General features: G+C 34.4%; 2 protein-coding genes across 5 annotated transcripts in view; one reads left to right on the top strand and one right to left on the bottom strand.

The window, feature by feature from the left end:
* The window catches only part of LOC123682785 (potassium voltage-gated channel protein Shaw-like), a 403,607-nt gene that overhangs the window by 4,621 nt on the left and 376,309 nt on the right, over positions 1 to 22,677 (bottom strand). For all 4 annotated transcript variants that reach the window (XM_045621566.1, XM_045621567.1, XM_045621569.1 and 1 more), the window contains one exon: positions 764 to 914. In XM_045621566.1, coding sequence (XP_045477522.1) covers positions 764 to 914 — 151 coding nt within the window. The remainder of the gene's footprint in view (positions 1 to 763; positions 915 to 22,677) is intronic.
* LOC123682786 lies at positions 10,893 to 13,327 on the top strand. The gene is made up of 2 exons (XM_045621571.1): positions 10,893 to 12,564; positions 12,616 to 13,327. Exons 1-2 carry the CDS (start codon positions 11,139 to 11,141, stop codon positions 12,975 to 12,977), a joined length of 1,788 nt encoding a protein of 595 aa, XP_045477527.1. The 5' UTR covers positions 10,893 to 11,138; the 3' UTR covers positions 12,978 to 13,327.

The following is a 22,677-nucleotide window of genomic DNA, read 5'->3' as shown; positions in this document are numbered from 1 at the left end:
TGTGACCTGTATAGTATTTATAATTTTTTTTACATTACAGGTTATGCCTTAAGTGCAAATTTCCTTGGGGGGAATAATCTTAAAATAATGGGCGATTTTACAAGGTGCATTTCCAATTCATATCCACCACTCATTTAGTGCACTTTCTTCTTATATCTTTGCTGCTTCACGCACATACGATTATTATTAAGTTAATTTTACACACATAGAAAGATGATATAGTGACTCTGCATGCCTGAGAGCTGGCGTTGCCGACTTCGCGTCACTCTTTAGCGAGGCATCGGTGGGTTCATAAAGAATCTCCGAATTTTTTCAGAGTCACCTCTCCACGATGGTGTGGGAGCGTATGAATTGGGCAGAGATCGCTCGATAGCCTAACTGATGAATCAATTCCTAGAGAGAGGGCGCACCTATGTTATTTGGCTCGAGAAGGCCTGACCAAAATGTCAATTTCTCATTGTCATTTGATACTCTGAGCAATGCATATTTGATTTATAGTTAATGATTGGAAGAGCGAGCGTTTTTTCTATTCAGTCGCTTATGAGCGGCATTCCTCGCAAACATTTGCGTTGTCAAATATTCATGAAGAGCAGATTAAAAAACTGAAACGATATTCAAGTAGCAGGATCGATTCTTAGTTGACCTCTCATGACTGAGTAATTCTCTCTTTTAAATCGTAGGGCTAATATTCAGAGATCATAAAACTTTTCTGGAGTTGAGGGTCTCAAATATCAGAATTAATTATTGAAAAAAAATCCCTTACCCATTCGATTAGCCCCAGTGTTCTCTTTGAAGGCCAAAGGAGGATGCTTTATTGCATTCATCCTTCTATTGACATTGTTCTCCGCTTTTTTCCTCCTCGGTTGTTCTACCGGTAAAACTCTCCTGCGCTGCTTCGGAAGTTTGGACCTCGCCTGAAAATGAAATTTTATTAATTTTAGGAATGATATCCCTTATCTTGACTTGTCGCTTCTGAATTTTTTCAGATTCACACAAAATTCTTATCAATTTTTAATGGTGGATATACAGGGGATCCTGGGGATCTAGATTCCGAGGCTAATTATAACGTTCATTTTTGATATTTGCCTCTCGAGAATTGTCGAATATTCATTATTCAAATAAATCTTTTATTATGTGGAAAAAATAAAATCTGACAAGATCATATAAATTTTCATGGATGTTGGCAGGGCTTATATTTTCAAAACTGATTTTATATTCCAAGGAATTATCATTCGAGAGCTTCATTATTCAGAGCGGTGGCATTCTATGACCCGCTTGTACTTTATATTCCTATTCCATCTTTTTTTACTACTTTTTTTCGATTTGAAGTCAAAGTGAGGTATCAAATATGGATCCAGATCTTCGTAGTATATACAATGCGCTATGAAGTATGTAACATTTAACAACAACTGATGAACGAGATACTGCAAATCTCTAGAAACGCGTTATAGTGGGTTGGCAATAAAATGTACTAGTATTTGAAAGACATGATGTTCGAAAAAAAATTGAATTGAGTAACTGATACATCTTCACCAGTCGGTTATAACTGAACAGTTATAAAGGTTGTTCTAATAAGAGATTTCATTTTGATATCGAAGAAAAAAACGGAAACCAATATTTGAAGAGAAATAAATGGTTGTTCATTATACAGGGTGTTTCATTGGGAAACGGAAATACTTCACAGGTGCATAGGTGGCACCAAGGCGGTTCTGGAGATATCCCATTTATTGGCTCTTACTGTCTTCGTAGCCGAGATACAGGGTGTTTTATGAATTTGGCCCTTTTCTTTCTGAGGCCATATCAAACGAACCTCCTGGTATATTTTCTTCATATGTGGCAAATATGTTCCTAATTGAGGGTCCAAACGTATCATGTAATAACCGCCTTGCAATCCAGGTCCGGGTTAACAAAAAATTATGAATAGTTTGAATTCTCAAAAAAACACCGTGTACATCGGAATTTTGAAAATCTGTTTTAGTTCGGAAACACCACTAAAAACTAAACTGAGACGTGTACTTCAAATTTTCGCGCAGACAGTTTAACTGCACAAATTTTCAACGTAAAAGTGAAGTTTTTAAGAACTTGGATACCTGAAAGTGGTTTGAAGCGACTTTTAACAATGAATTATCAAAAATATTGAATCCAAAATTATTTTAACATTACTTTGTAACTCATTTTTACATTGGTTTTCCTTTTCATAGCTGTATACTATTTCAGTTTTTATTTATTGAGAATTGAGTTGCATTAGGTTGATCTCTTATATTTTGATTCAATTATGAACAGAAAAACAATTCAACAAAATAATTGGAAAATTAACTACAAAAACGGATCGAAATGTCCTCCATTTTGATCTGAATATTTTCTTGCTCGTGTCAGAATATCTCGAACTGCTTTCCAAATTACATTTGGATTGTTTTTTATTTTCTGGCTAGCACCTTCTATTTTTCTGATTGCTCTCGATAACTAATCTCTTGATTTATCACTGAAAGTAACTTTAAACCACTTCCAGCAAACCAAATTCTTGAAAACTTCACTTTTATGTTGAAAATTTGTGCACTCATTAGAAACGATGAGAGAGTAACTCAAAAATAGAAACTGAAATGATATACAACTATTAAAAGGAAAACCAATGTGAAATGACTTACAAAGGAATGTTGAAATAATTATGGATTCAATATTTTTGATAATTCATTGTTAAAAGTCACAGATTTTCAAAATTCCGATGTACAAGGTGTTGTTTCGAGGATTCAAACGATTCATAATTTTTTGTAAACCCGGACCTGGATTTTCAAGGCGGTTAGTACATGATACGTTTGGGCTCTCGATTAGGAATATATTTGTCAAATATGAAGAAAATATACCGGGTGGTTCGTTTGATATGGCCTCAGAAAGAAACGGACCAAATTCATAAAACTCCAGTAATACTCAATAAATGGGGTATCTCCAAAACCGCCTTGGTGCCACCTATGCACCTGTGAAGTATTTCCGTTTCCCAATGAAACACCCTGTATCATTGCTCACATTTTCCATCACCAAAAGCCGCCAAGGCTACGGTCGTAACACAATATCATTTCAATGAAATTTTCCATGACCAATTCGCACATTTACGACTGTATGTCCTCGATAACTTCAAGAACTGAGGCCTTGAATCGACTGTAGACCATTGGCATAGATCATATTTTTTTTTACGGGGACCCAAAACAAAAGTCTGAAGATGTGAAATCACAAGATTTCGGTGGACAATAGTGACCACCATTTCAAAAAATAATACGACCAGTAAACTTTTCTTATCAAATTGCAAATGATTCGTTGCTTTTGTTGAACGTAGCGTCGTAGCTCCGTTTTGTTGGGAACAAATATCGTCGACATCAATATCATCCAATTCCGGCCATAAAAAATCAATAATCATAGCTCGGTAGCGCAATCCATTCACCATAAGAGTTCATTTTCGTAAGTAATTGCACAAGTGCATCAAAATTACCGATAATTTTGCATGACAGCGTGTTGTCATAAAAACTGCATGAGTTCATTTTCATTTTTGGAGAAAGAGCCCGACACCGAAGGTGGAGGGCCTTTCTTTCTTTGGCCCTTTTCTTTCTGAGGCCATATCAAACGAACCTCCTGGTATATTTTCTTCATATGTGGCAAATATGTTCCTAATTGAGGGTCCAAACGTATCATGTAATAACCGCCTTGCAATCCAGGTCCGGGTTAACAAAAAATTATGAATAGTTTGAATTCTCAAAAAAACACCGTGTACATCGGAATTTTGAAAATCTGTTTTAGTTCGGAAACACCACTAAAAACTAAACTGAGACGTGTACTTCAAATTTTCGCGCAGACAGTTTAACTGCACAAATTTTCAACGTAAAAGTGAAGTTTTTAAGAACTTGGATACCTGAAAGTGGTTTGAAGCGACTTTTAACAATGAATTATCAAAAATATTGAATCCAAAATTATTTTAACATTACTTTGTAACTCATTTTTACATTGGTTTTCCTTTTCATAGCTGTATACTATTTCAGTTTTTATTTATTGAGAATTGAGTTGCATTAGGTTGATCTCTTATATTTTGATTCAATTATGAACAGAAAAACAATTCAACAAAATAATTGGAAAATTAACTACAAAAACGGATCGAAATGTCCTCCATTTTGATCTGAATATTTTCTTGCTCGTGTCAGAATATCTCGAACTGCTTTCCAAATTACATTTGGATTGTTTTTTATTTTCTGGCTAGCACCTTCTATTTTTCTGATTGCTCTCGATAACTAATCTCTTGATTTATCACTGAAAGTAACTTTAAACCACTTCCAGCAAACCAAATTCTTGAAAACTTCACTTTTATGTTGAAAATTTGTGCACTCATTAGAAACGATGAGAGAGTAACTCAAAAATAGAAACTGAAATGATATACAACTATTAAAAGGAAAACCAATGTGAAATGACTTACAAAGGAATGTTGAAATAATTATGGATTCAATATTTTTGATAATTCATTGTTAAAAGTCACAGATTTTCAAAATTCCGATGTACAAGGTGTTGTTTCGAGGATTCAAACGATTCATAATTTTTTGTAAACCCGGACCTGGATTTTCAAGGCGGTTAGTACATGATACGTTTGGGCTCTCGATTAGGAATATATTTGTCAAATATGAAGAAAATATACCGGGTGGTTCGTTTGATATGGCCTCAGAAAGAAACGGACCAAATTCATAAAACTCCAGTAATACTCAATAAATGGGGTATCTCCAAAACCGCCTTGGTGCCACCTATGCACCTGTGAAGTATTTCCGTTTCCCAATGAAACACCCTGTATCATTGCTCACATTTTCCATCACCAAAAGCCGCCAAGGCTACGGTCGTAACACAATATCATTTCAATGAAATTTTCCATGACCAATTCGCACATTTACGACTGTATGTCCTCGATAACTTCAAGAACTGAGGCCTTGAATCGACTGTAGACCATTGGCATAGATCATATTTTTTTTTACGGGGACCCAAAACAAAAGTCCGAAGATGTGAAATCACAAGATTTCGGTGGACAATAGTGACCACCATTTCAAAAAATAATACGACCAGTAAACTTTTCTTATCAAATTGCAAATGATTCGTTGCTTTTGTTGAACGTAGCGTCGTAGCTCCGTTTTGTTGGGAACAAATATCGTCGACATCAATATCATCCAATTCCGGCCATAAAAAATCAATAATCATAGCTCGGTAGCGCAATCCATTCACCATAAGAGTTCATTTTCGTAAGTAATTGCACAAGTGCATCAAAATTACCGATAATTTTGCATGACAGCGTGTTGTCATAAAAACTGCATGAGTTCATTTTCATTTTTGGAGAAAGAGCCCGACACCGAAGGTGGAGGGCTCTTTCTCCAAAAATGAAAATGACCGAATGCAGTTTTTCAGGGAAAACACGCTGGAATGCGAAATTATCCGGTCATTTTGATGCACGAGTGTAATTCGGGGGAATATTTCCCGAATAAACTGTTTCATCACTTGTCAAACTGATGTAGAATGGAATTGCCATAGATTCGAACTGTGTAAGATGCATAGAAACTATGCATCTATGAACAGAACAATTATCGCAGTGCAGTTTCGCTTCCTACAATGCAATTATCGCTGTAATTTTGGATAATTGTTCTCCAGATACATAGAATTTTTGACAGGAGGAAAATATTCGAGTAAATAAGGTCGAATCACACCACCAGTCCAAAAATTGCATCAAACTGTGACACGTTGAAGAAAGAGAGGCTTTTCAACAATCATTCTTGAATTTGTTTAGTTTGGTGAATGATTAGTAGAAGTTAAGAATAACAAGAAGTCTTTTTGAGAATATTCATATAATCAGAGTTTTGCCTCTTTTGTCATGATAATTTGTAGGAGTTTTTTAACGAATATGTTCAAGATATATCACTGGTTAATATTTCACATATGTTAAAAAAAAAGATATCTCGATTAATTTTGAGTCATTATCCTTAAAAACCTCTTGTTTTTGGTTCTTCATGTAGAAGAGAAAGATGTTTTTTGAAATGAAGCATTTGGGTGAAAAATTTTTCGGTGTATTTTTCGGACATAGTTGGACTAAGTAAAGATGTTAGAAGAAACATTGAATTCCATTTGCAATATTGAATCATCTGAATTAGTGGACGCATATACCATGATATATATCTTTCCTCTCTCTCTTCACTTTAAGCTTTCAATTTTATTTTGTCACTGATTTACCTCAACAACTTTTTGTTACTAAAGATGACAAAATCGATGTCGAAACGTTTGTTTGACGCCAATTGAGATTCTATAAATCAGAGTGGTAACCGCTACTTCATAAATCTTTTCGTAAACTCTTCTGTGAATTTGTCACATTGATGCTTTCTAAACCATACCATATACCTGAGCGTGAACATGCTATAAATATTTATATAATGACCATTGCAAAAAACCATAATATATCACGTATTCGGGTGGGAGAAATATAATGGACTGCCCGTCATGTGCGTATTTGATATGAGCGTTAGAACACTCGATAATATCATAAAATTCCATCAGACAAAAAGGGGTGAAGTCTTTGTGTAGCACGGTGACCTGAATTTTCATTGGTAGAAGTTAAACTTTGAAATTTGAATAAATAAGGTTCTTCAAGATTTTTCCAAGGAATGAACAAATCATTCTTATGGGATTCGAAAACTGGAGAATTTCTCTCATTTGGTCAGTTGAAAAACCTCAACTTTTAATCCCATGAAATATCAATACAGGCTGTTTCACGAATAACTGCACAGTGCAGATGCAGGACATTCTGTGTCTGTCTGAATCAGTTTTCGAAATATGACCTAAATAAATTTGTTCCAGAGATAAAAGCTATTTTATATATCTTTCGCAGTATAGAATTTTGTTCTATAAAAAACAAAAAAATTCTATTACGTTTTTTCAAGTAATTTCTATAGTTTATAGTGTAGTGACTTTGTGGATGCCCGAGAGATGGCGTTATAGGCTTCGCGCCACTCTATGAATCGGCACTGCTGGGGATAACCAAACTGCACAAGACTCAAAGTCACCATACTCCACTATGGAGATGGAAGTGTTTTTGTAAAGATCACTGTATGCCACACTGATTATTCCATCAGAGATCTCAGGATGAAAAACCATAATCTTTAGAGAGAAAGCGCACTTTCAAAACTGGCTTGAGAACGCCTCGCCAAAATATCACACTTATAACAAATCATAGAAATTAATTGGTGTTTTTTGAAAGCGATACCCTGTATATGACATGACTACGATAATACAATAGACACAAAATTAATTATATCTCGAAATAAATTAAAGAAAAATATATGTCAGGTAACCCATCAAAAGAATGAAGTCAAAAAATTTTTAAAAAACCAGTAACACTTTTCGACAAATATGTGGCTGAAAAACTGCGTTGAAAAATAGAGGACGTTGTCCCATTGAAAAACAACAAATCTTATACGATCTTAGAAAATTGGATATATATGTTTTCCAACAAGTGACATAAAGAATATTATGATCTCAGTCTTGACGTGCTTTACAAATCACTAAAAATGAATATTCGACTTTGTCCTACACCCATTTCCTGAAACTATCCGATAAAATACAAATTAGCAGCCCTCTCTGAAATACACTTAGAACAAATTTCGAACACTGTTCCACACTACCCAGAATGTCCTGCATTTTCAATGAAAGCCTGTTCATTTATTCGTGAAGCACCCTGTAGATATTTCTATAGCTTTGAGCTATTCAGTCAATTAAGCAGAATGTCCTTCTGCTGAAAGAGAAGAATATCGAGGGATTTGGTTGAACTTCTGACACACTCATCTACTGCCCTCCTCTCAAACAAAATGTTAGTTGAAAGGGTTCTATTCAAAGTTCATACACACATACCTTCATAATACATCTGATGAAAATTACCGTTCCATACATAATCCAAACTTGAACTTGCAACATTGCGGTTTGTAATTAATGTTACGTAATTCACAACTGTTCCTAATGACTTTGTTGATTTCGAGCGAAAATTGCCCCAAGGTATGTTTAAGGAAAATAATTTTACTGCCGCCAGTGTAACAGAAGCGGATGAAAATTTTTAACGAATATGCAGAATTAGAACAGACAAAATTTATTAGGACTATTACAAATTAACCTGATTGTGGACGAAAATCGATCAGCAAGCATCACCCGACTGTCGTTAAAGACTTTGCATTTGAAAATATTTTTGGCGATTCGATAACAAGAGATGCGGAGAAATTCTCAAAAGTTGCAATTTTGTATTACCTCCCTAATATTATGTTAATGATTTTTCCGCTAAATTTAGTAGGTCATTAAAATATTTTCGGGTCGGGCGCACAGGTGGCACTGTCAATACCCTACCAGCTTTCTTCTCGTTAGTACCAAGCTTCAAAAGATGCGTGGAAAAAATTCGAAATCAAGAGTTGAGCCTGGATCGAGATGTTGAAAGTTAAGTGATGATATATTTGTTGTCTGCAAAATAGACAGAAACAAGTTTCGTGTCTGATAGAACACGGTTTGTTTATGCAACAAAATTCTGTGTTGGCAATGCAATAACTTCTCTTCTTCTTCTTCTTCTTCATCGTAAGTTAGGACTAATCCTGTGTTTTCATCAATGGTTTTCTAGCTGCTGCTGGGATGACGAAGACCAGCTTTCATACCACCTTGTAGGTGGTCGTCCTGGTGGTCGGGATGTATTTGGTTTTTCCTCCTTTGCGATTTTTGCCAAGCGGTCATCCGACATTCTGTCCACATGGTCTCTCCATGCTCTTCGCCGTTTTCTTGCCCATCTCACCACATCCTGGATGTCACATATATCTCGAATTTCTTCGTTTCTTTTGCGGTCAAGTAATGTGTATCCCGCTATAGATCTCAGCGCTCGCATCTCAGTTGTTCTTAGAAGACGCTTAGTTACGGTGTTCTCTTCTCTGATCTCTATCGCGTTGCTCATCACCGGTCTCACACAGGTCTTGTATATTCTGACTTTGCTCCTTGTGCTCATATATTTATTCCGCCAGAATACATCTCGCAAGTACCCCGATATTAATGATGCCTTCGTTGTTTGAGCTTTCACTTCGTTCTTCAAATTCCTATTACTTGTAATATTCGCGCCTAGATATTTGAACGACATCACTTGTTCTACACTATGATCGTATATCGCGAGTTTACATCTTCTTGGTTCTTTAGATACTGTAAAAGATTTTGTTTTCTCCACAGATATCTGCATGTTGAAAGCTTCGGCTATTTGTTGGAACTTATACAGGAGCCTTTGTAAGTTATCTTCATCTTCTGATATGATCACTGCGTCATCGGCATAACATACGATTTTTATTTCTTTGTTTCCCATTCGGTATCCCCTTCCAGCCTTTTTCACTTCGTTTATTATCTCATCCATTATGATGCTGAACAAGATTGGGCTGAGGCTGTCTCCCTGTCTGATACCGGCTGTCACAGGAATTCTATTGCTCAATTCATTTTCAATTCTCACATATGTATGATTATCGGTGTTCAGGTTCTCGATGACTTCTATTTGTTGGGATGAATCTTTCTTTTCTTCAGTAATCTTTTTACATCTCGTAATCTTACCCTATCAAATGCCTGGGTGAGATCAATGAAGCACATAAAGGCTGTCTTATTGAACTCTATAGCCTTTTCCGTAATTTGGCGAATCACAAATATAGCATCTATAGCAGACCTGTTTGCTCTGAACCCCTGCTGTTCCTCAGAAATACCAGACGACATCACCTCTTGAGCTAGAATTTTAGTGAAGAGTTTTTGCACTGCACTCATCAAGCTGATACCTCGATAATTTTGTGGATCACTTTTTTCTCCCCTTTTGAAGACCGGTATCAAAATGCTCTCTTTCCATTCTGATGGTATACTATTGGTGTTCAGTATTTTATTGAAAAAAGTCTGCAATTCTTCGTGTAACGTGTTCCCTCCATACTTAATCATCTCGTTCGATATTTCATCAATGTCTTGAGCTTTTCTGTTTTTCAGTTTAGCGACCATTTGGTGTATTTTCTCCAACGAAATGGTCCACCTCTGGGTTTGTCCCTCATCATCCTGGTGTAAGTTCTGCGGTGATGTGCTCGGTGTTGTTGAATCGTTAAAGTTTTTGAAATAACTCTCCCATTCTTTCAGAGTAATTTTTGTGTTCTGTATGTACTCATTTATTGGCTTTTTTCTATTCCTGAGTAGACTCCATATTCTCCTTTGTCCCCCGTAAAGATCATGCTCCATATCATTCGAAAACTTTAACCAATGATCCCTTTTGATTTTCCGGATATTTTCGTTGACCCTATTCCTCACAGATTTATACTCATCATATGTCACCGTATTAGATCTATATTGTAAGTACGATTTTCTCTTCTCTTCGGCCAGCATCTTAACTTCTTGTTTAAACCAGGGTTTCGTATTTGGTTTTCCCCCTTTCTTTATATTTCTTTTTCCAAATGCCTCCTCTGCTGCTTCAAGTATATTAGTTCTCAATTTTGCCCACGCCGTTTCGACGTCGTCAAAGTCTTGGATGTTGTTCGCAACTATTTTTCTTCGGAGCCTTTGCCGATACAGCTGTTTAGTTGAGTCGTCGGAAAGGGATTCTATATTGAATATACTTCTTGTCTCGGTGGGTTTCCTATGAGGTGGTTGCACATCTGTTCGTATTTTTGCCAATACAAGATGGTGGTTCGTTCCAGCATTGGCAGAAGCTAGTGATCGTACGTCCTGTATTCTTGTCGGATGGATATTTTTATTTGAGACCACGTAGTCTATTATTGACCTATGCCCTCGTGTATTTTCGAAGGTGTACTTATGTTGTGGTTTATGTGGGTAAAAGGTGTTTGTAACATAGTCAACATTGTAAATAGTTAGATATTAAGAATTATATCAAATCTGGCAACAATGCATCGATATGATGCTCTGCAAATGTGTTTAATACGATTCATTCAATGTAGAGACGTAAAGACGATAAATATAAAACTGCCTTATCAGTCATATGTGTATATCATTAAAAACCTGAAGAAATCTCGCTCGACAACGTTACATGGTGTCAGGTGTAAAACACGATAAATTCATAAAACGTATTCAAGAAATTATTAATTTTCAAAATGGAGGGTTTGAGAACTCCAACTACAATGGAGTTTTCTGGAAACATTTCAAAGAATTGGTCCACGTGGATACAAAAATTTAACCTGTACATGAAAGCATCAGGAAAAGACAAAGAAGAGGATGAAAGTATAAAAGTTGCGATACTTTTGCATTTAATTGGCGACGAGGGTATTGAAATCTATAATACATTCAAGCTAAGAAGTTCAGCGAAATTAGCAGATGTTATAGACAAATTCAAGAAATATTGTGAACCTAAAAAGAATTTGATTTACGAGAGATACAAATTCTTAAGCTGGAATCAAAAAGAGGGACAATCGTTGACGCAATATATATTAGAATTGAAAACCAAGGTAGCAACGTGCGAATATGAAAAGGACATGGAAATGGTGAGAGACAAGCTGATAATGGGGATTTGTGACAACCACCTTCGGGAAAAATTACTACAAATTGAAGATTTGACCATGGCAAAAGCAGAAGAAATTTGCCAAATTTTCGAGACAAGTCGCAAGCAGACAACGGAAATGGGCAATAAAGGAATGGAAATGGCAATGGATGCAATCCAGGAAGATTCACGGAAAAATCGAGGAAACTTTGATCGGAATAAGATAAGTAACTCAAATTTTAATAAAAAGAATCAGGTCCATTTAATTTGTAAAAAATGCAATTTGAATCATGAAAAAAATAAATGTCCAGCATATGGTAAAATATGTAGATTTTGCAAGAAAATGAATCACTTTGAAACTTGTTGTATAAAAAAGATGTTCCTTAAATCCAAGAAAAGAGAGGTTAATGAAATAAATGAAGAATTCATAGATTCCGATTCTAGTGATAATTTTTCGCTTGAAACTGTAAATATAGTAGAGACAGAAAATGACATAGTTGAAAATATTTCTGAATTAAATATTATAAATGAAATAACTGAAAATGTTAAGATTAATGATAAAATTGTGTGTTTTAAGGTCGACACTGGAGCTCAATGTAATATTCTGCCTGCCAATGTTTTTCAAAGTCTGATAAAGAGCAAGAAAAGTGGTTCAGGGCTACAAATAAACAAAAATCAGAAAGTGAATTTGGTTGCTTACGGTGGAAGCAAGCTGGATGTAAGAGGATCTATACATATTAACTGTAATATAAGGAATGAGGTATACAATTTGAAATTTTTAATTGTAGAAGAGCAGGGTAAACCAATTTTAGGGTTAGAAACTAGTATGAAATGCAATTTAATAGATAGACATGATTTTGGTCTATCACCTGCTCAATTATTACTCAGTCGTCGTCTGAAAGATGACATACCTGTCATGGATCACTTGCTTCATCCTATAGCGATAAATAAGAAATTTATTCGTGAGAAATTTGAAAATAGAAGGTTGAAACAGAAAAATTATTATAATAGACATGTGAAAAACTTGGCAGAAGGAAAAATAGGTGATAGGGTGTTGTTTAAATATAAAAATGTTTGGAAAGAAGGAAAAATAGGTGATAGGGTGTTGTTTAAATATAAAAATGTTTGGAAAGAAGGAAAAATAGGTGATAGGGTGTTGTTTAAATATAAAAATGTTTGGAAAGAAGGAAAGATTGTTAATTTATGTGAGGAACCACGATCTTATCATGTCATAGATATTGAGAATAGAATTTTCAGAAGAACTAGACAACATATCATTTTGCTTAATAATAGTTATTTCAAATTTCATAATGATAAAACAAATGAAGGTACATGGATAATCAAAGATCCTGAAAATCTTGTAGATATTAATAGAGCTAGATTCAGTCTGAATATGTGTAAGAATAAGCATGATTATAACTTGAGAGAGAGAAAAAAAATCAACTATAAAGAGTAGTATTTCTTTATTAATATGTACTCACATAATAGATGAATTAAGTAAGCTTAGGTAGACTAGAATTAGATAGTTAGGTATAATGTTAGTTATAGATTAGTTGAATAGAATGAGATAATTATATTGTATAAAAAAAATAAAAAAAAAAAATTAAAAAAAAAAAAAATAATTAAGATATGACTTTAGCTTAAGGGGAAAGATGTAACATAGTCAACATTGTAAATAGTTAGATATTAAGAATTATATCAAATCTGGCAACAATGCATCGATATGATGCTCTGCAAATGTGTTTAATACGATTCATTCAATGTAGAGACGTAAAGACGATAAATATAAAACTGCCTTATCAGTCATATGTGTATATCATTAAAAACCTGAAGAAATCTCGCTCGACAACGTTACAGTGTTATTGATCCTTAGTTCATTCTGCATGCACAATTGTACCATTTGATCACCGCTCTCATTCATTGTCTCCTCGTTAAATCGATTCTTGACACCAGGTATAGCTTCATCACCAATTCTCGCATTGAAATCTCCAAGGATCAATATTTCATCCTCGTTAGGTATATCGTCCAAAGTTGTTTGTAATGTGTGGTAGAATAAGTCTATATCTGCTTGAGGTTTACTCGTATCGGGTGCATAAACACTTATAATGTGTGTTGGATGTGATATTTGTAGTCCGACTGTCACATGTAATAGTCTGTCGTCAATGTATTTAACATCGCTGATATGGGTTTCAAATTTTTCATGTAAGAGTAGGCCTACTCCTGATGCTGCTCTTTCATTCTGATTCTTGCCGCTATATATCAGTATGTATTCCCCATATTTGCTGCTTCCTTTGCCCTTCTTCTTGGTCTCCGACAGTGCAAAAATGTCTAGCTTATGTCTTTTCATTTCGAGAATAATTTCTTGATCTTTATTATTAAATGATGTCACGTTCCAACATCCCACTCTGAGTAAAATCGGCTTCCGTTTGCGTTTCCTTGTTCTCGCCAGGTCGTTACCATTAAATCCAGTCATATCCGAGGCTAGGCCATTGGTTCTAGGAGCACTTTATTTTTTTACTCAAGTAGGTCGCTGGCCTCACTTGAAACCCTCCTCTTTTTTCCGGGCTTGGGATGCTTATTGCTTGGATGCAATAACTTAATAATTGTTATTCAGCCTCTGCTCTATCGACATCGATTAAAAGGTACTCAGGGAAAAAGGGTTGACTCTAACGAAGAAGTGATTGCCGAGGTTGAAGCTTATTTATAAAAGAAGTGCAGAAGGCAATGATATTCTTCCACGAGTTCAAAATTCAAAACTTGCCATGAAGTGGCGAGTTATTGAATGAATAGAGTTGAATGAGCCTTCTGTACGTGTATTATAAATTATTTTCTCTTATTCACTGAATTTTAATTGAAATCAATGAAATATTTCCGTAAATATCGTTCAGTGATTTTTACATGATTTGATATTGGTTGGCAGTAGAACTGTTTTCTGGATCACAAATTTGATAGGTAATTTATATGAATAAATAGTAGGAGCGAGTACCAACATATAGTAATGAAATATAACCATGTAATCTATATTTCTATAAGGTATAGCAGAATGAATGGATTTGCCACAGATTTAGAGAAATACTGTTCTGTGTATATTTACTGCAATTTATCGCAACCGATTATTCAAACACTATCTCCATGGAGTAATCATTAAATGAGTCAGCAATCTGTTTTCAATCATGAATAGTTTCCAATTAGATATTTTTCACCTCAATTTCATCCGGCACTTTATTCGATACCTCATTAATTAACATCCACGTGTTTTTGAAATTGCTATTCGCTTCTCTGGAAACTGACGGCTTGCTGACTCATTTTATGATTACTCCACAGAGATCGAGGTTGAAATATCCGAGCCCTATATTCCAATAAATGTGCACTACATAGTGTTTACACATTGAAAATTGAATTCAGAAATAGAAGACTTGATAACTAGTCTCAATAAGAGTTCTTTTAGAGGATGAATTTCTACATTTCTGGTCACTGGCACTTTCTATTTGAATTTTGAATCTTCTCCAATTCTCACCCAGTTCAAAGTGATTATTGTTGTTCTAGTCCATAAGTTAGATAAAAAAAGAAATGAATAATCATCTCCTTATTCTATATTCCTATATTCGAAAAATATGGAAATGAAAGGATCTGGTAATTTCCGAAACATATCACGAAATCAGTTCGAATTCCGAAACGGTATTGGTGTGGTTAGCTCACGTATCATACACGTATACATTTATTCCTGTAATATTAACGAATTAAAAAAAGAATGAGAACGATTAAGCTGTTTCCATTGAATAAAAGCATTTCATTTATATACATACCGTAAGCTTCTAGCAAAGTTGTAAAATATTGGGGAGAGATCATATTTTTTAACTTTTTCTTTTATTAACAGATCTCAACAAGTACGAGAGGGCATTGATACTACTAAAAATGGAAATGAAAAACAGGCTTACCACAGGAAACGATATACAGGGTGTCCCAGGAAGAATGCGACAAACGAATACCATGAATTAAGGTCATCATTTAGGACCCGTATCAAAAGGTTTCAATCGCCTGAGTACCTTCGTTTGGGATATACAAGGTGATGTTCATCTCATCAACCGAATATTCTGAAATTTTGAAGTTTTGTCACCCTTTACTATCGCCTTATTGCAATATTTCTGAATTCGAGTGAATCAGATCCGGACTAGCAAAATTGGAGACTTTTCCTATTTTCTTGAAAATTGGATCACCCTGTACATGAACATAATGATTTTTTTTCGTTTTCTTAACAAAAAAGAATTAATTCATTATAAAAATTCTAAATCTCTACTTGGCACGGTCATACAGGGTGATCAATAAATATTCCTTTATGAGTGAAATTTTTTTAGTTCAATAACTCTTCAGCAAATCCACCTTATAATTTCAAGTTTTGAAGTTTTGTCACATTTACTATCGGCTTCCTTCAATAATTCTGAAATCGAAAAAATCAGGTCCGGACTAGGAAAATTTTACACTTTTTCTATTTTCGTGAATATTGGATCACCCTGTTAGTCAATATCATAATTTTTTTCGTTGTGGTAACCACGCATAATTAATTCCTTATCAAAATTCCAAAACTCTGATTGCTACTGTCATATAGGGTTACCAATAAACATTCCCTTATGAAAGAAATTTCATAGTTCGGTAAATCTTGAATTTATCGATAGAATTATTTCGAAAATTGCAGTTTTTTCACCCTTCACGAATGCCTTACCTGAATTTTCCTCGAATTATTTGAGAGAACAGTCAATCAACAAACTGGATAAGAAATAGAATAAAAACAGCAAATAATTTGAAAATATTCGATCTTGAAATCAAAAATAAAATATTTTCAGTTCAGCAGGTAATGTTCAAAATTGTATCCTTCCATTCCAATACATTTTTGAGCACGTTGATATAGTTCTTTCGTAGATTTCGCTATGGTATTCGGTTGAAATTCAATAATATCGCCAACATCACTAATTATTTGTAGCAATTGCTCATTACTGTCAGTAAAAGACCTTCCCATAATAAATAATCCATCAGATAAACGGATCGAGGAGGTCAAACCACATTCCCATTCTGCCAATCCATCTGTATCCAATAGTCAAAAATATTCGCGCACTTTTTTTGGTTAGTGCGCATTTGCTCCATCATGTTGCAACCACAATGTTTCCATTATTGAATTATGTTCCAAAAATTTTCATAAATATCTCCTGTCTACCTATTTTCAAGAATATTAGGGCGAATCAAACGATTGTTGTAGATACCGCACCAAACATTCATCGAGAATTTAACTTGGGAATTTTTATGAATCACTGATTTTGGATTATCCTGAGCCTATACGTGAAAATAAGGCGAATTGTTGATTACATTCCTAGTGACTGGCGAACTGCAAAATTCCACTCATAGGGAAATGTTTATTGATCATCCTGTATGACGGTACCAAGCCGGAGATTTGGAATTTCATAATGAATAAACATTTCGTGGTTACGAAAACGAAAAAAATCATAATGTTCGCGTACAGAGTGATCCAATGTTCATGAGAATAAAAAAGGTCGATTTCAGAAATATTGAAGGAAGACATTCGCCAAGAGTGAAAGAACTGCAATTTTCAAAATGATTCCACCGATAAATTCAAGATTTATCGAAGTATGAAATTTCTTTCATAAGGAAATGATTATTATTGGTCACCCTAGATAAAATTTTCAAATCTAGCAAGATTTCAAGAGAACAAAATAATAATATGAAGCGCACGTTTGATATCTACTAGAACCCAGAGAAATAGTCTGAAAGATAAGCTTTCCTTTGAATAAACAGCTGTAAATTCGTTTCGTGCAAAAGGAGATTAGAGGAAAAGAAATGTAAAACATAATTCTCCTTCGTCCTGATGAGCAAATATTCCAATCCGTTTCGCATGTGTTTTCCGAGGACTAATTACACTTAGGAAATTTGCAGAGCAAACATGGACGTCGTATACAGAGGATTATGTTTCCGATCGTCTACCCAGTGCGTGAAACGAAACGTGAAATGAGGACATTGAGATCTAATACGATTATTCCATTAGTCTGGTGCAGATAAATATATCTCTGTGTAGGATATGACATTTGTTCAGGTGGAAAAACCATTACTTCCATCAAATATTGGAAGATATCTTCAGTTCGGATTACGAGTTCAGATTTACAGGAATTGGAGAATGCAATGGCTTAGCCAGGATTTTGTTTTTGGGGGCGGGGTGCTCAATATCGAACGAATTAACGCATTAAGCGAAACCGGGGTCGGTGGGAGTGTTGTTGATATGTTTGATTTAGGTTGTCGGTTGTATAAAAAAATTAAATATGAAAAATTCATTCTATAATTCGGTCGAAATAAATTCTAAATGTGACAAAAATAAATAATTTTGAATATATTTTACCTTTCAGTTGTTCCTATGATATCCAATACATTTTCAATATCGAATTCAAAATCATAACAAATATTCAACAGAGCCAGCCCCAATGTACTTTTTGAATACGTTTTTAGTCTCTTGAAGATAGAATAAGTTCTTTCCAGCGAGGCCACCGATACTAGTAAAGAACAAAATATTTTGCGTAATATAGGAAGGTTAAGAAATAACTGCACGTTATATATTTCAAAAGAATCTTTGAGAAGCAACCCCTAAGAAATTCTCTCTACATACAACTTGCAGATCGAAGCAATAAATGATGCTGGGTTATAAATAAGAATAATAATAATAATAATAAATGTATTTGTGGCCATCGACCTTCAGCCAATAATAAGTTTGATTACATTATGAAATTACAAAAAAAAAGAGTTATATAATATAAACTTGAGTAACATTCAAGGCGTTCAGTTCTTGCCATAGTGTGCATGTGGGAAATTTTCTTTGTAGATGTGGGGGCGGATCACATTGCACCATATCAAGTACATCTTTCAAATCTTGTAGTCTCTTCATAAATTTCTTATTTAGTTTTTCCATACGTTGTTTGATCGGTTGTACTTTGGTTAATTCATATAAGAGATCATTAGGAGGGTTGTGTAGTCGGTTCCTGGGATGTCTCAACCTGGTGACTGTTCTCAGAGATGATGTTTCAGCTACTTGTAGTATTTTCAACACTGATTCTTTACAATTTGCAAACAAGGGATGTGCATATTCAATCCTTGGCCGGCATATGGTTTTATATGTTGTGGAAGCAGTTTTCATGTCAATGCCCTGGTCTTTGTAAGTTAAGTATCTAAAATGGTTTGCTCTGCTGATAGCTTTCCTTTTTATATTGTTGGCATAGAGTCGTAAATTAGCTCTATTGTCCACTTGAATACCCAAGTATTGTATTGATGGAGAAGGTTTTACTTTTTTATTATTTATGGATATTGATGGGGATGCTTGATTGATGTTGTGGTTGAATATTATCAACTGGGATTTCTCCGGATTTACTCTGAGTCTCCACTTGGATAGCCATGATGTGATGTCATCCAGATGTAATTGTAGTTTTTCCATACAACATTTTAATGTTCGCTCATGAGAAATAGCCATCGTGTCGTCAGCGTATTGTAGAGTGTATTGGTTGCCTTGCTGAGTTGGGTTAATATCGCTGCAGTAAATATTGAAAAGGAGTGGAGATAATGGTGATCCCTGTGGTGTACCCTGCATGGGGATGAAGAAGTCAGATAGTGCATCATTTATTTTAATTCTAAGTTTTCTGTTTTCTAGATATGACTTTAATAGATAGATAAGATGGGAAGGAACATTCGATCTGTAAAGTTTGTATAGTAATCCTTTTATCCAGACGCTATCAAATGCTTTTTTTTATGTCGATGCTTACTGCTGCTGTTTTTTTGTTATTCAGCTGTGCGTTTTGTTTATTAGTGAAGAATATCATTAGTGGGTTATAAATAATAAACGAAAATCCATTAGAAACACAATAATCTTTCCATTGAGAAACTTTTTCTTAATTGTTGGTATTTTTGGGGGGCTGCAGTGAAGACCCAAAGTCTTAGCCAAATAACCTTCGATCTCATTTCAATGAATATTTTCTATAACAGCGAAAAATATTCGTATCTTCAGAAACATAGAATATATTTTACATCGGTTGGTGAATACAAAAGAAGTAGAATAGTTACCTAGTTTGAGCTGCTGGAATTATAGAAAATATAGAACGATGTCGTGACGTTCCTCGTTTCAAGCGATTGAAATATGTATGTCTCCTTTTGGACATTTATGAATCAATGTTTCGATTTTATTGATTATTAAATTCATTGATTATTGATTAAGGTATAGGTTAATTGTATTTATTGCCCTTCTGGTCTCGATAAAATCATACAACTAGTTATGGGGACAATCGAATACCAGTGCTCTATATACCATTCGATTTTATGTGTTCTCGATTATTCTCGAGAAACTTCGAATTTATCAATAACACAAATTGAAAAGCGTTTATATAAAATAACAATTCCGATCTTAGTTTAGAATTTCATGTGGATAGCATAACCAGAACCAAAGAAAATCAAAGAGGAATAAAAAAATTTCCAAATATTTCCGTGACCACTAAACAAACAGATACTTCGGATGTTTGTATAAAGAAACATTTTCAAAATGCGATTTTAATCTCAAGCTGATCCATCATCAGAACCATAAGAAATTTGAGAGGAGTACTAAGAATTCAAGAAGAATATCGAAAAAAACAATTGGTAATGCACTCACATAAAGTTAGTATTTTTTGAAAGCTCAATCATTCATTAGTCAATTGCACTCCTGGAGAACACATACTTTTTATAGATATTTGATTTCCAAGTGCTTTGTGACGATTGAATGAATGACCGCCCAAAAGTTCCACGTAGTGCTTTCCTCGTTTCATCATAATCCGAAAAAATATAGAATCATAAAAAACCTTTAAAGACATTCATGATTATTCCTTTCTGATTACAGTTTCACTGCTTTAATTCGTAGGACACTGAAAGCAATTCATGAATCCGGAAGCAGGAAGCAGTTTCCCAAAAACTCTTTTTCAGGAAATCATAAATTAGGGAGAAAACAACGTTACGCTTGATTTATATATTTTCGAGTTCAAATAAAATCGCGCACAGAATACTGACCCACTTGTAACCAGAAGAATAATTTGAGTGTGGAGTGGTTTCGTCGATGTAATTAAGATTTAATCAACCATGTATCAACAAAAATTAGAGATTGAACATTTTTCACAAATGCAATATTCTCTTGCATATTCTTAATTAATTTAAAACGATAAATAAATTCATGTCCGAAAAGTATTCTACTCGGAATAATAATGAACTTGACAATAAATTTCAGATTCATGAACTTTCCACATAACATTCTTATGTTTTAATTTTGGTAATGAGTTTCACAGTACAGGGTGGGCAAATTTCGATGTTTTAGCACTACAACTTTTGAACCAGAGGAGATAGACAAAATCTGATACCCACTTCTCGATCTCTTTTTCTGAGAAACTAACAAGGGTAGTATTCATTTTTGGCCACCTTCTTTTGTTTTCGAGTTATAAGCGAAAATTGGAAAAATGGCGATATCGAAAAACATTTATATCTCCGCTAATACTGATAATAGAGCTCTGAAATTAAAACATTATACAGGCACTTTTTTACGTAGAATCCAGTGGCGTGCTCGTATTTTCGAAAGGGTTTTTATTTACGAAGCTATGACCCAAAGTTATGTTTTTTTAAATGAGAACACTAGATTTTTGTGCCATTTTCTGAAAGCTTAATTTTTCCTGATTTCAAAAATATATAACATCGTATGATTCGTAGCAAAATGAATAACAGAAAATGGTCAAAAACCTTTTTTTCCTTAAGAGTCTCAATATTTCTATGGTTTCAACTGTTGATGAGCCTTCCTATAACAAGAGCAGTGTCTTTCCGTCAATCTGATTATTTCTATGCTTCTCACTTATTTCTACAAAATTCGAATCTATATTTATTTTATACAAATAGTTTCGAAAAGATAAACGAACTTGGAAAAAGGTTCCTAGGTAGCTTGAACACAGTTTCAAATATTCGTCTATTGAAATATCGAGAAGAGGTGTCGACTGTGCATTGTGCAATTGTTGTCATTATTAGGTGAAATATTATTTCTTGTTTGTCCCTTCGTAATTAAAATGTTGAGTTCAATCAGATATGCATTGTTTCATATGCTGTTTAAAATGGATTGATTCTGGAGACCTATGTAAATAATCTCCTGATACATGCATCTCATTACAACTCTTTCGATTGAAAAATTCGATCTTGTGGTTTCTCCGTTATTTCCAAATCAATTTTTAGATAAAAAATTTATAAAACATATCTAGATTCGAATTTTGTAGAAATAAGTGAAAAGCATAGAAATAATCAGATTGACGGAAGGACACTGCTCTTGTTATAGAAAGCTCAATTTTTCTGTGTTCATCAACAGTTGAAACCATAGGAATATTGAGACTCTTAGGTGAAAAGAGGTTTTTGGCCATTTTCTATTATTTATATTGATCCGAATCATACGATGTTATATATTTTTGAAATCAGGAAAAATTAAGCTTTCAGAAAATGGCACAAAAATCTAGTGTTCCCATTTAAAAAAACATAACTTTGGGTCATAGCCTCGTAATTAAAAACCCTTTTGAAAATACGAGCACGCCACTGGATTCTACGTAAAAAAGTGCCTGTATAATGTTTTAACTTCAGAGCTCTATCATGAGTATTAGCGGAGATATAACTGTTTTTCGATATCGCCATTTTTCCAATTTTCGCTTATAACTCGAAAACAAAAGAAGGTGGCCAAAAATGAATACTACCCTTGTTAGTTTCTCAGAAAAAGAGATCGAGAAGTGGGTATCAGATTTTGTCTATCTCCTCTGGTTCAAAAGTTGTAGTGCTAAAACATCGAAATTTGCCCACCCTGTACAGATAGTGTCCCACTGAAGTTGTAGCAACTATACTTGGATCCTGAGAATCGTTTTAATGCTTAAACGAATTGACGACATTGAAGTAGTAAGAAATTAAAAGTTTTTACTTAATTTTTAAGAATATCTAAGCGGAGATGGGGCACTACACTCACTACTTACTCATTTCAACATAATTGGAAAATTCCGAGTTTTTCAGTCTATCTGATAATATCCGATGAAACTAAAGCTATAAAGCCTGGAATTTTTCTAGTCTATAGAACAATC

Source organism: Harmonia axyridis, chromosome 6 (assembly GCF_914767665.1).
Source record: "Harmonia axyridis chromosome 6, icHarAxyr1.1, whole genome shotgun sequence".
Taxonomy (NCBI): Eukaryota; Metazoa; Arthropoda; class Insecta; order Coleoptera; family Coccinellidae; genus Harmonia; species Harmonia axyridis.
The sequence above is the reverse complement of the archived record's forward strand: the minus strand, read 5'-3'. Positions and strand labels throughout refer to the sequence as shown.

What these genes read in the sequence shown, in the direction of transcription:
- LOC123682786 (XM_045621571.1), top strand. Translation starts at nt 11,139, where the DNA reads ATGGAGGGTTTGAGAACTCCAACTACAATGGAGTTTTCTGGAAACATT. An exon ending in CTTGGCAGAAGGAAAAATAG is followed by an intron (nt 12,565 to 12,615) that starts GTGATAGGGTGT and finishes AAGGAAAAATAG; the next exon opens with GTGATAGGGTGTTGTTTAAA.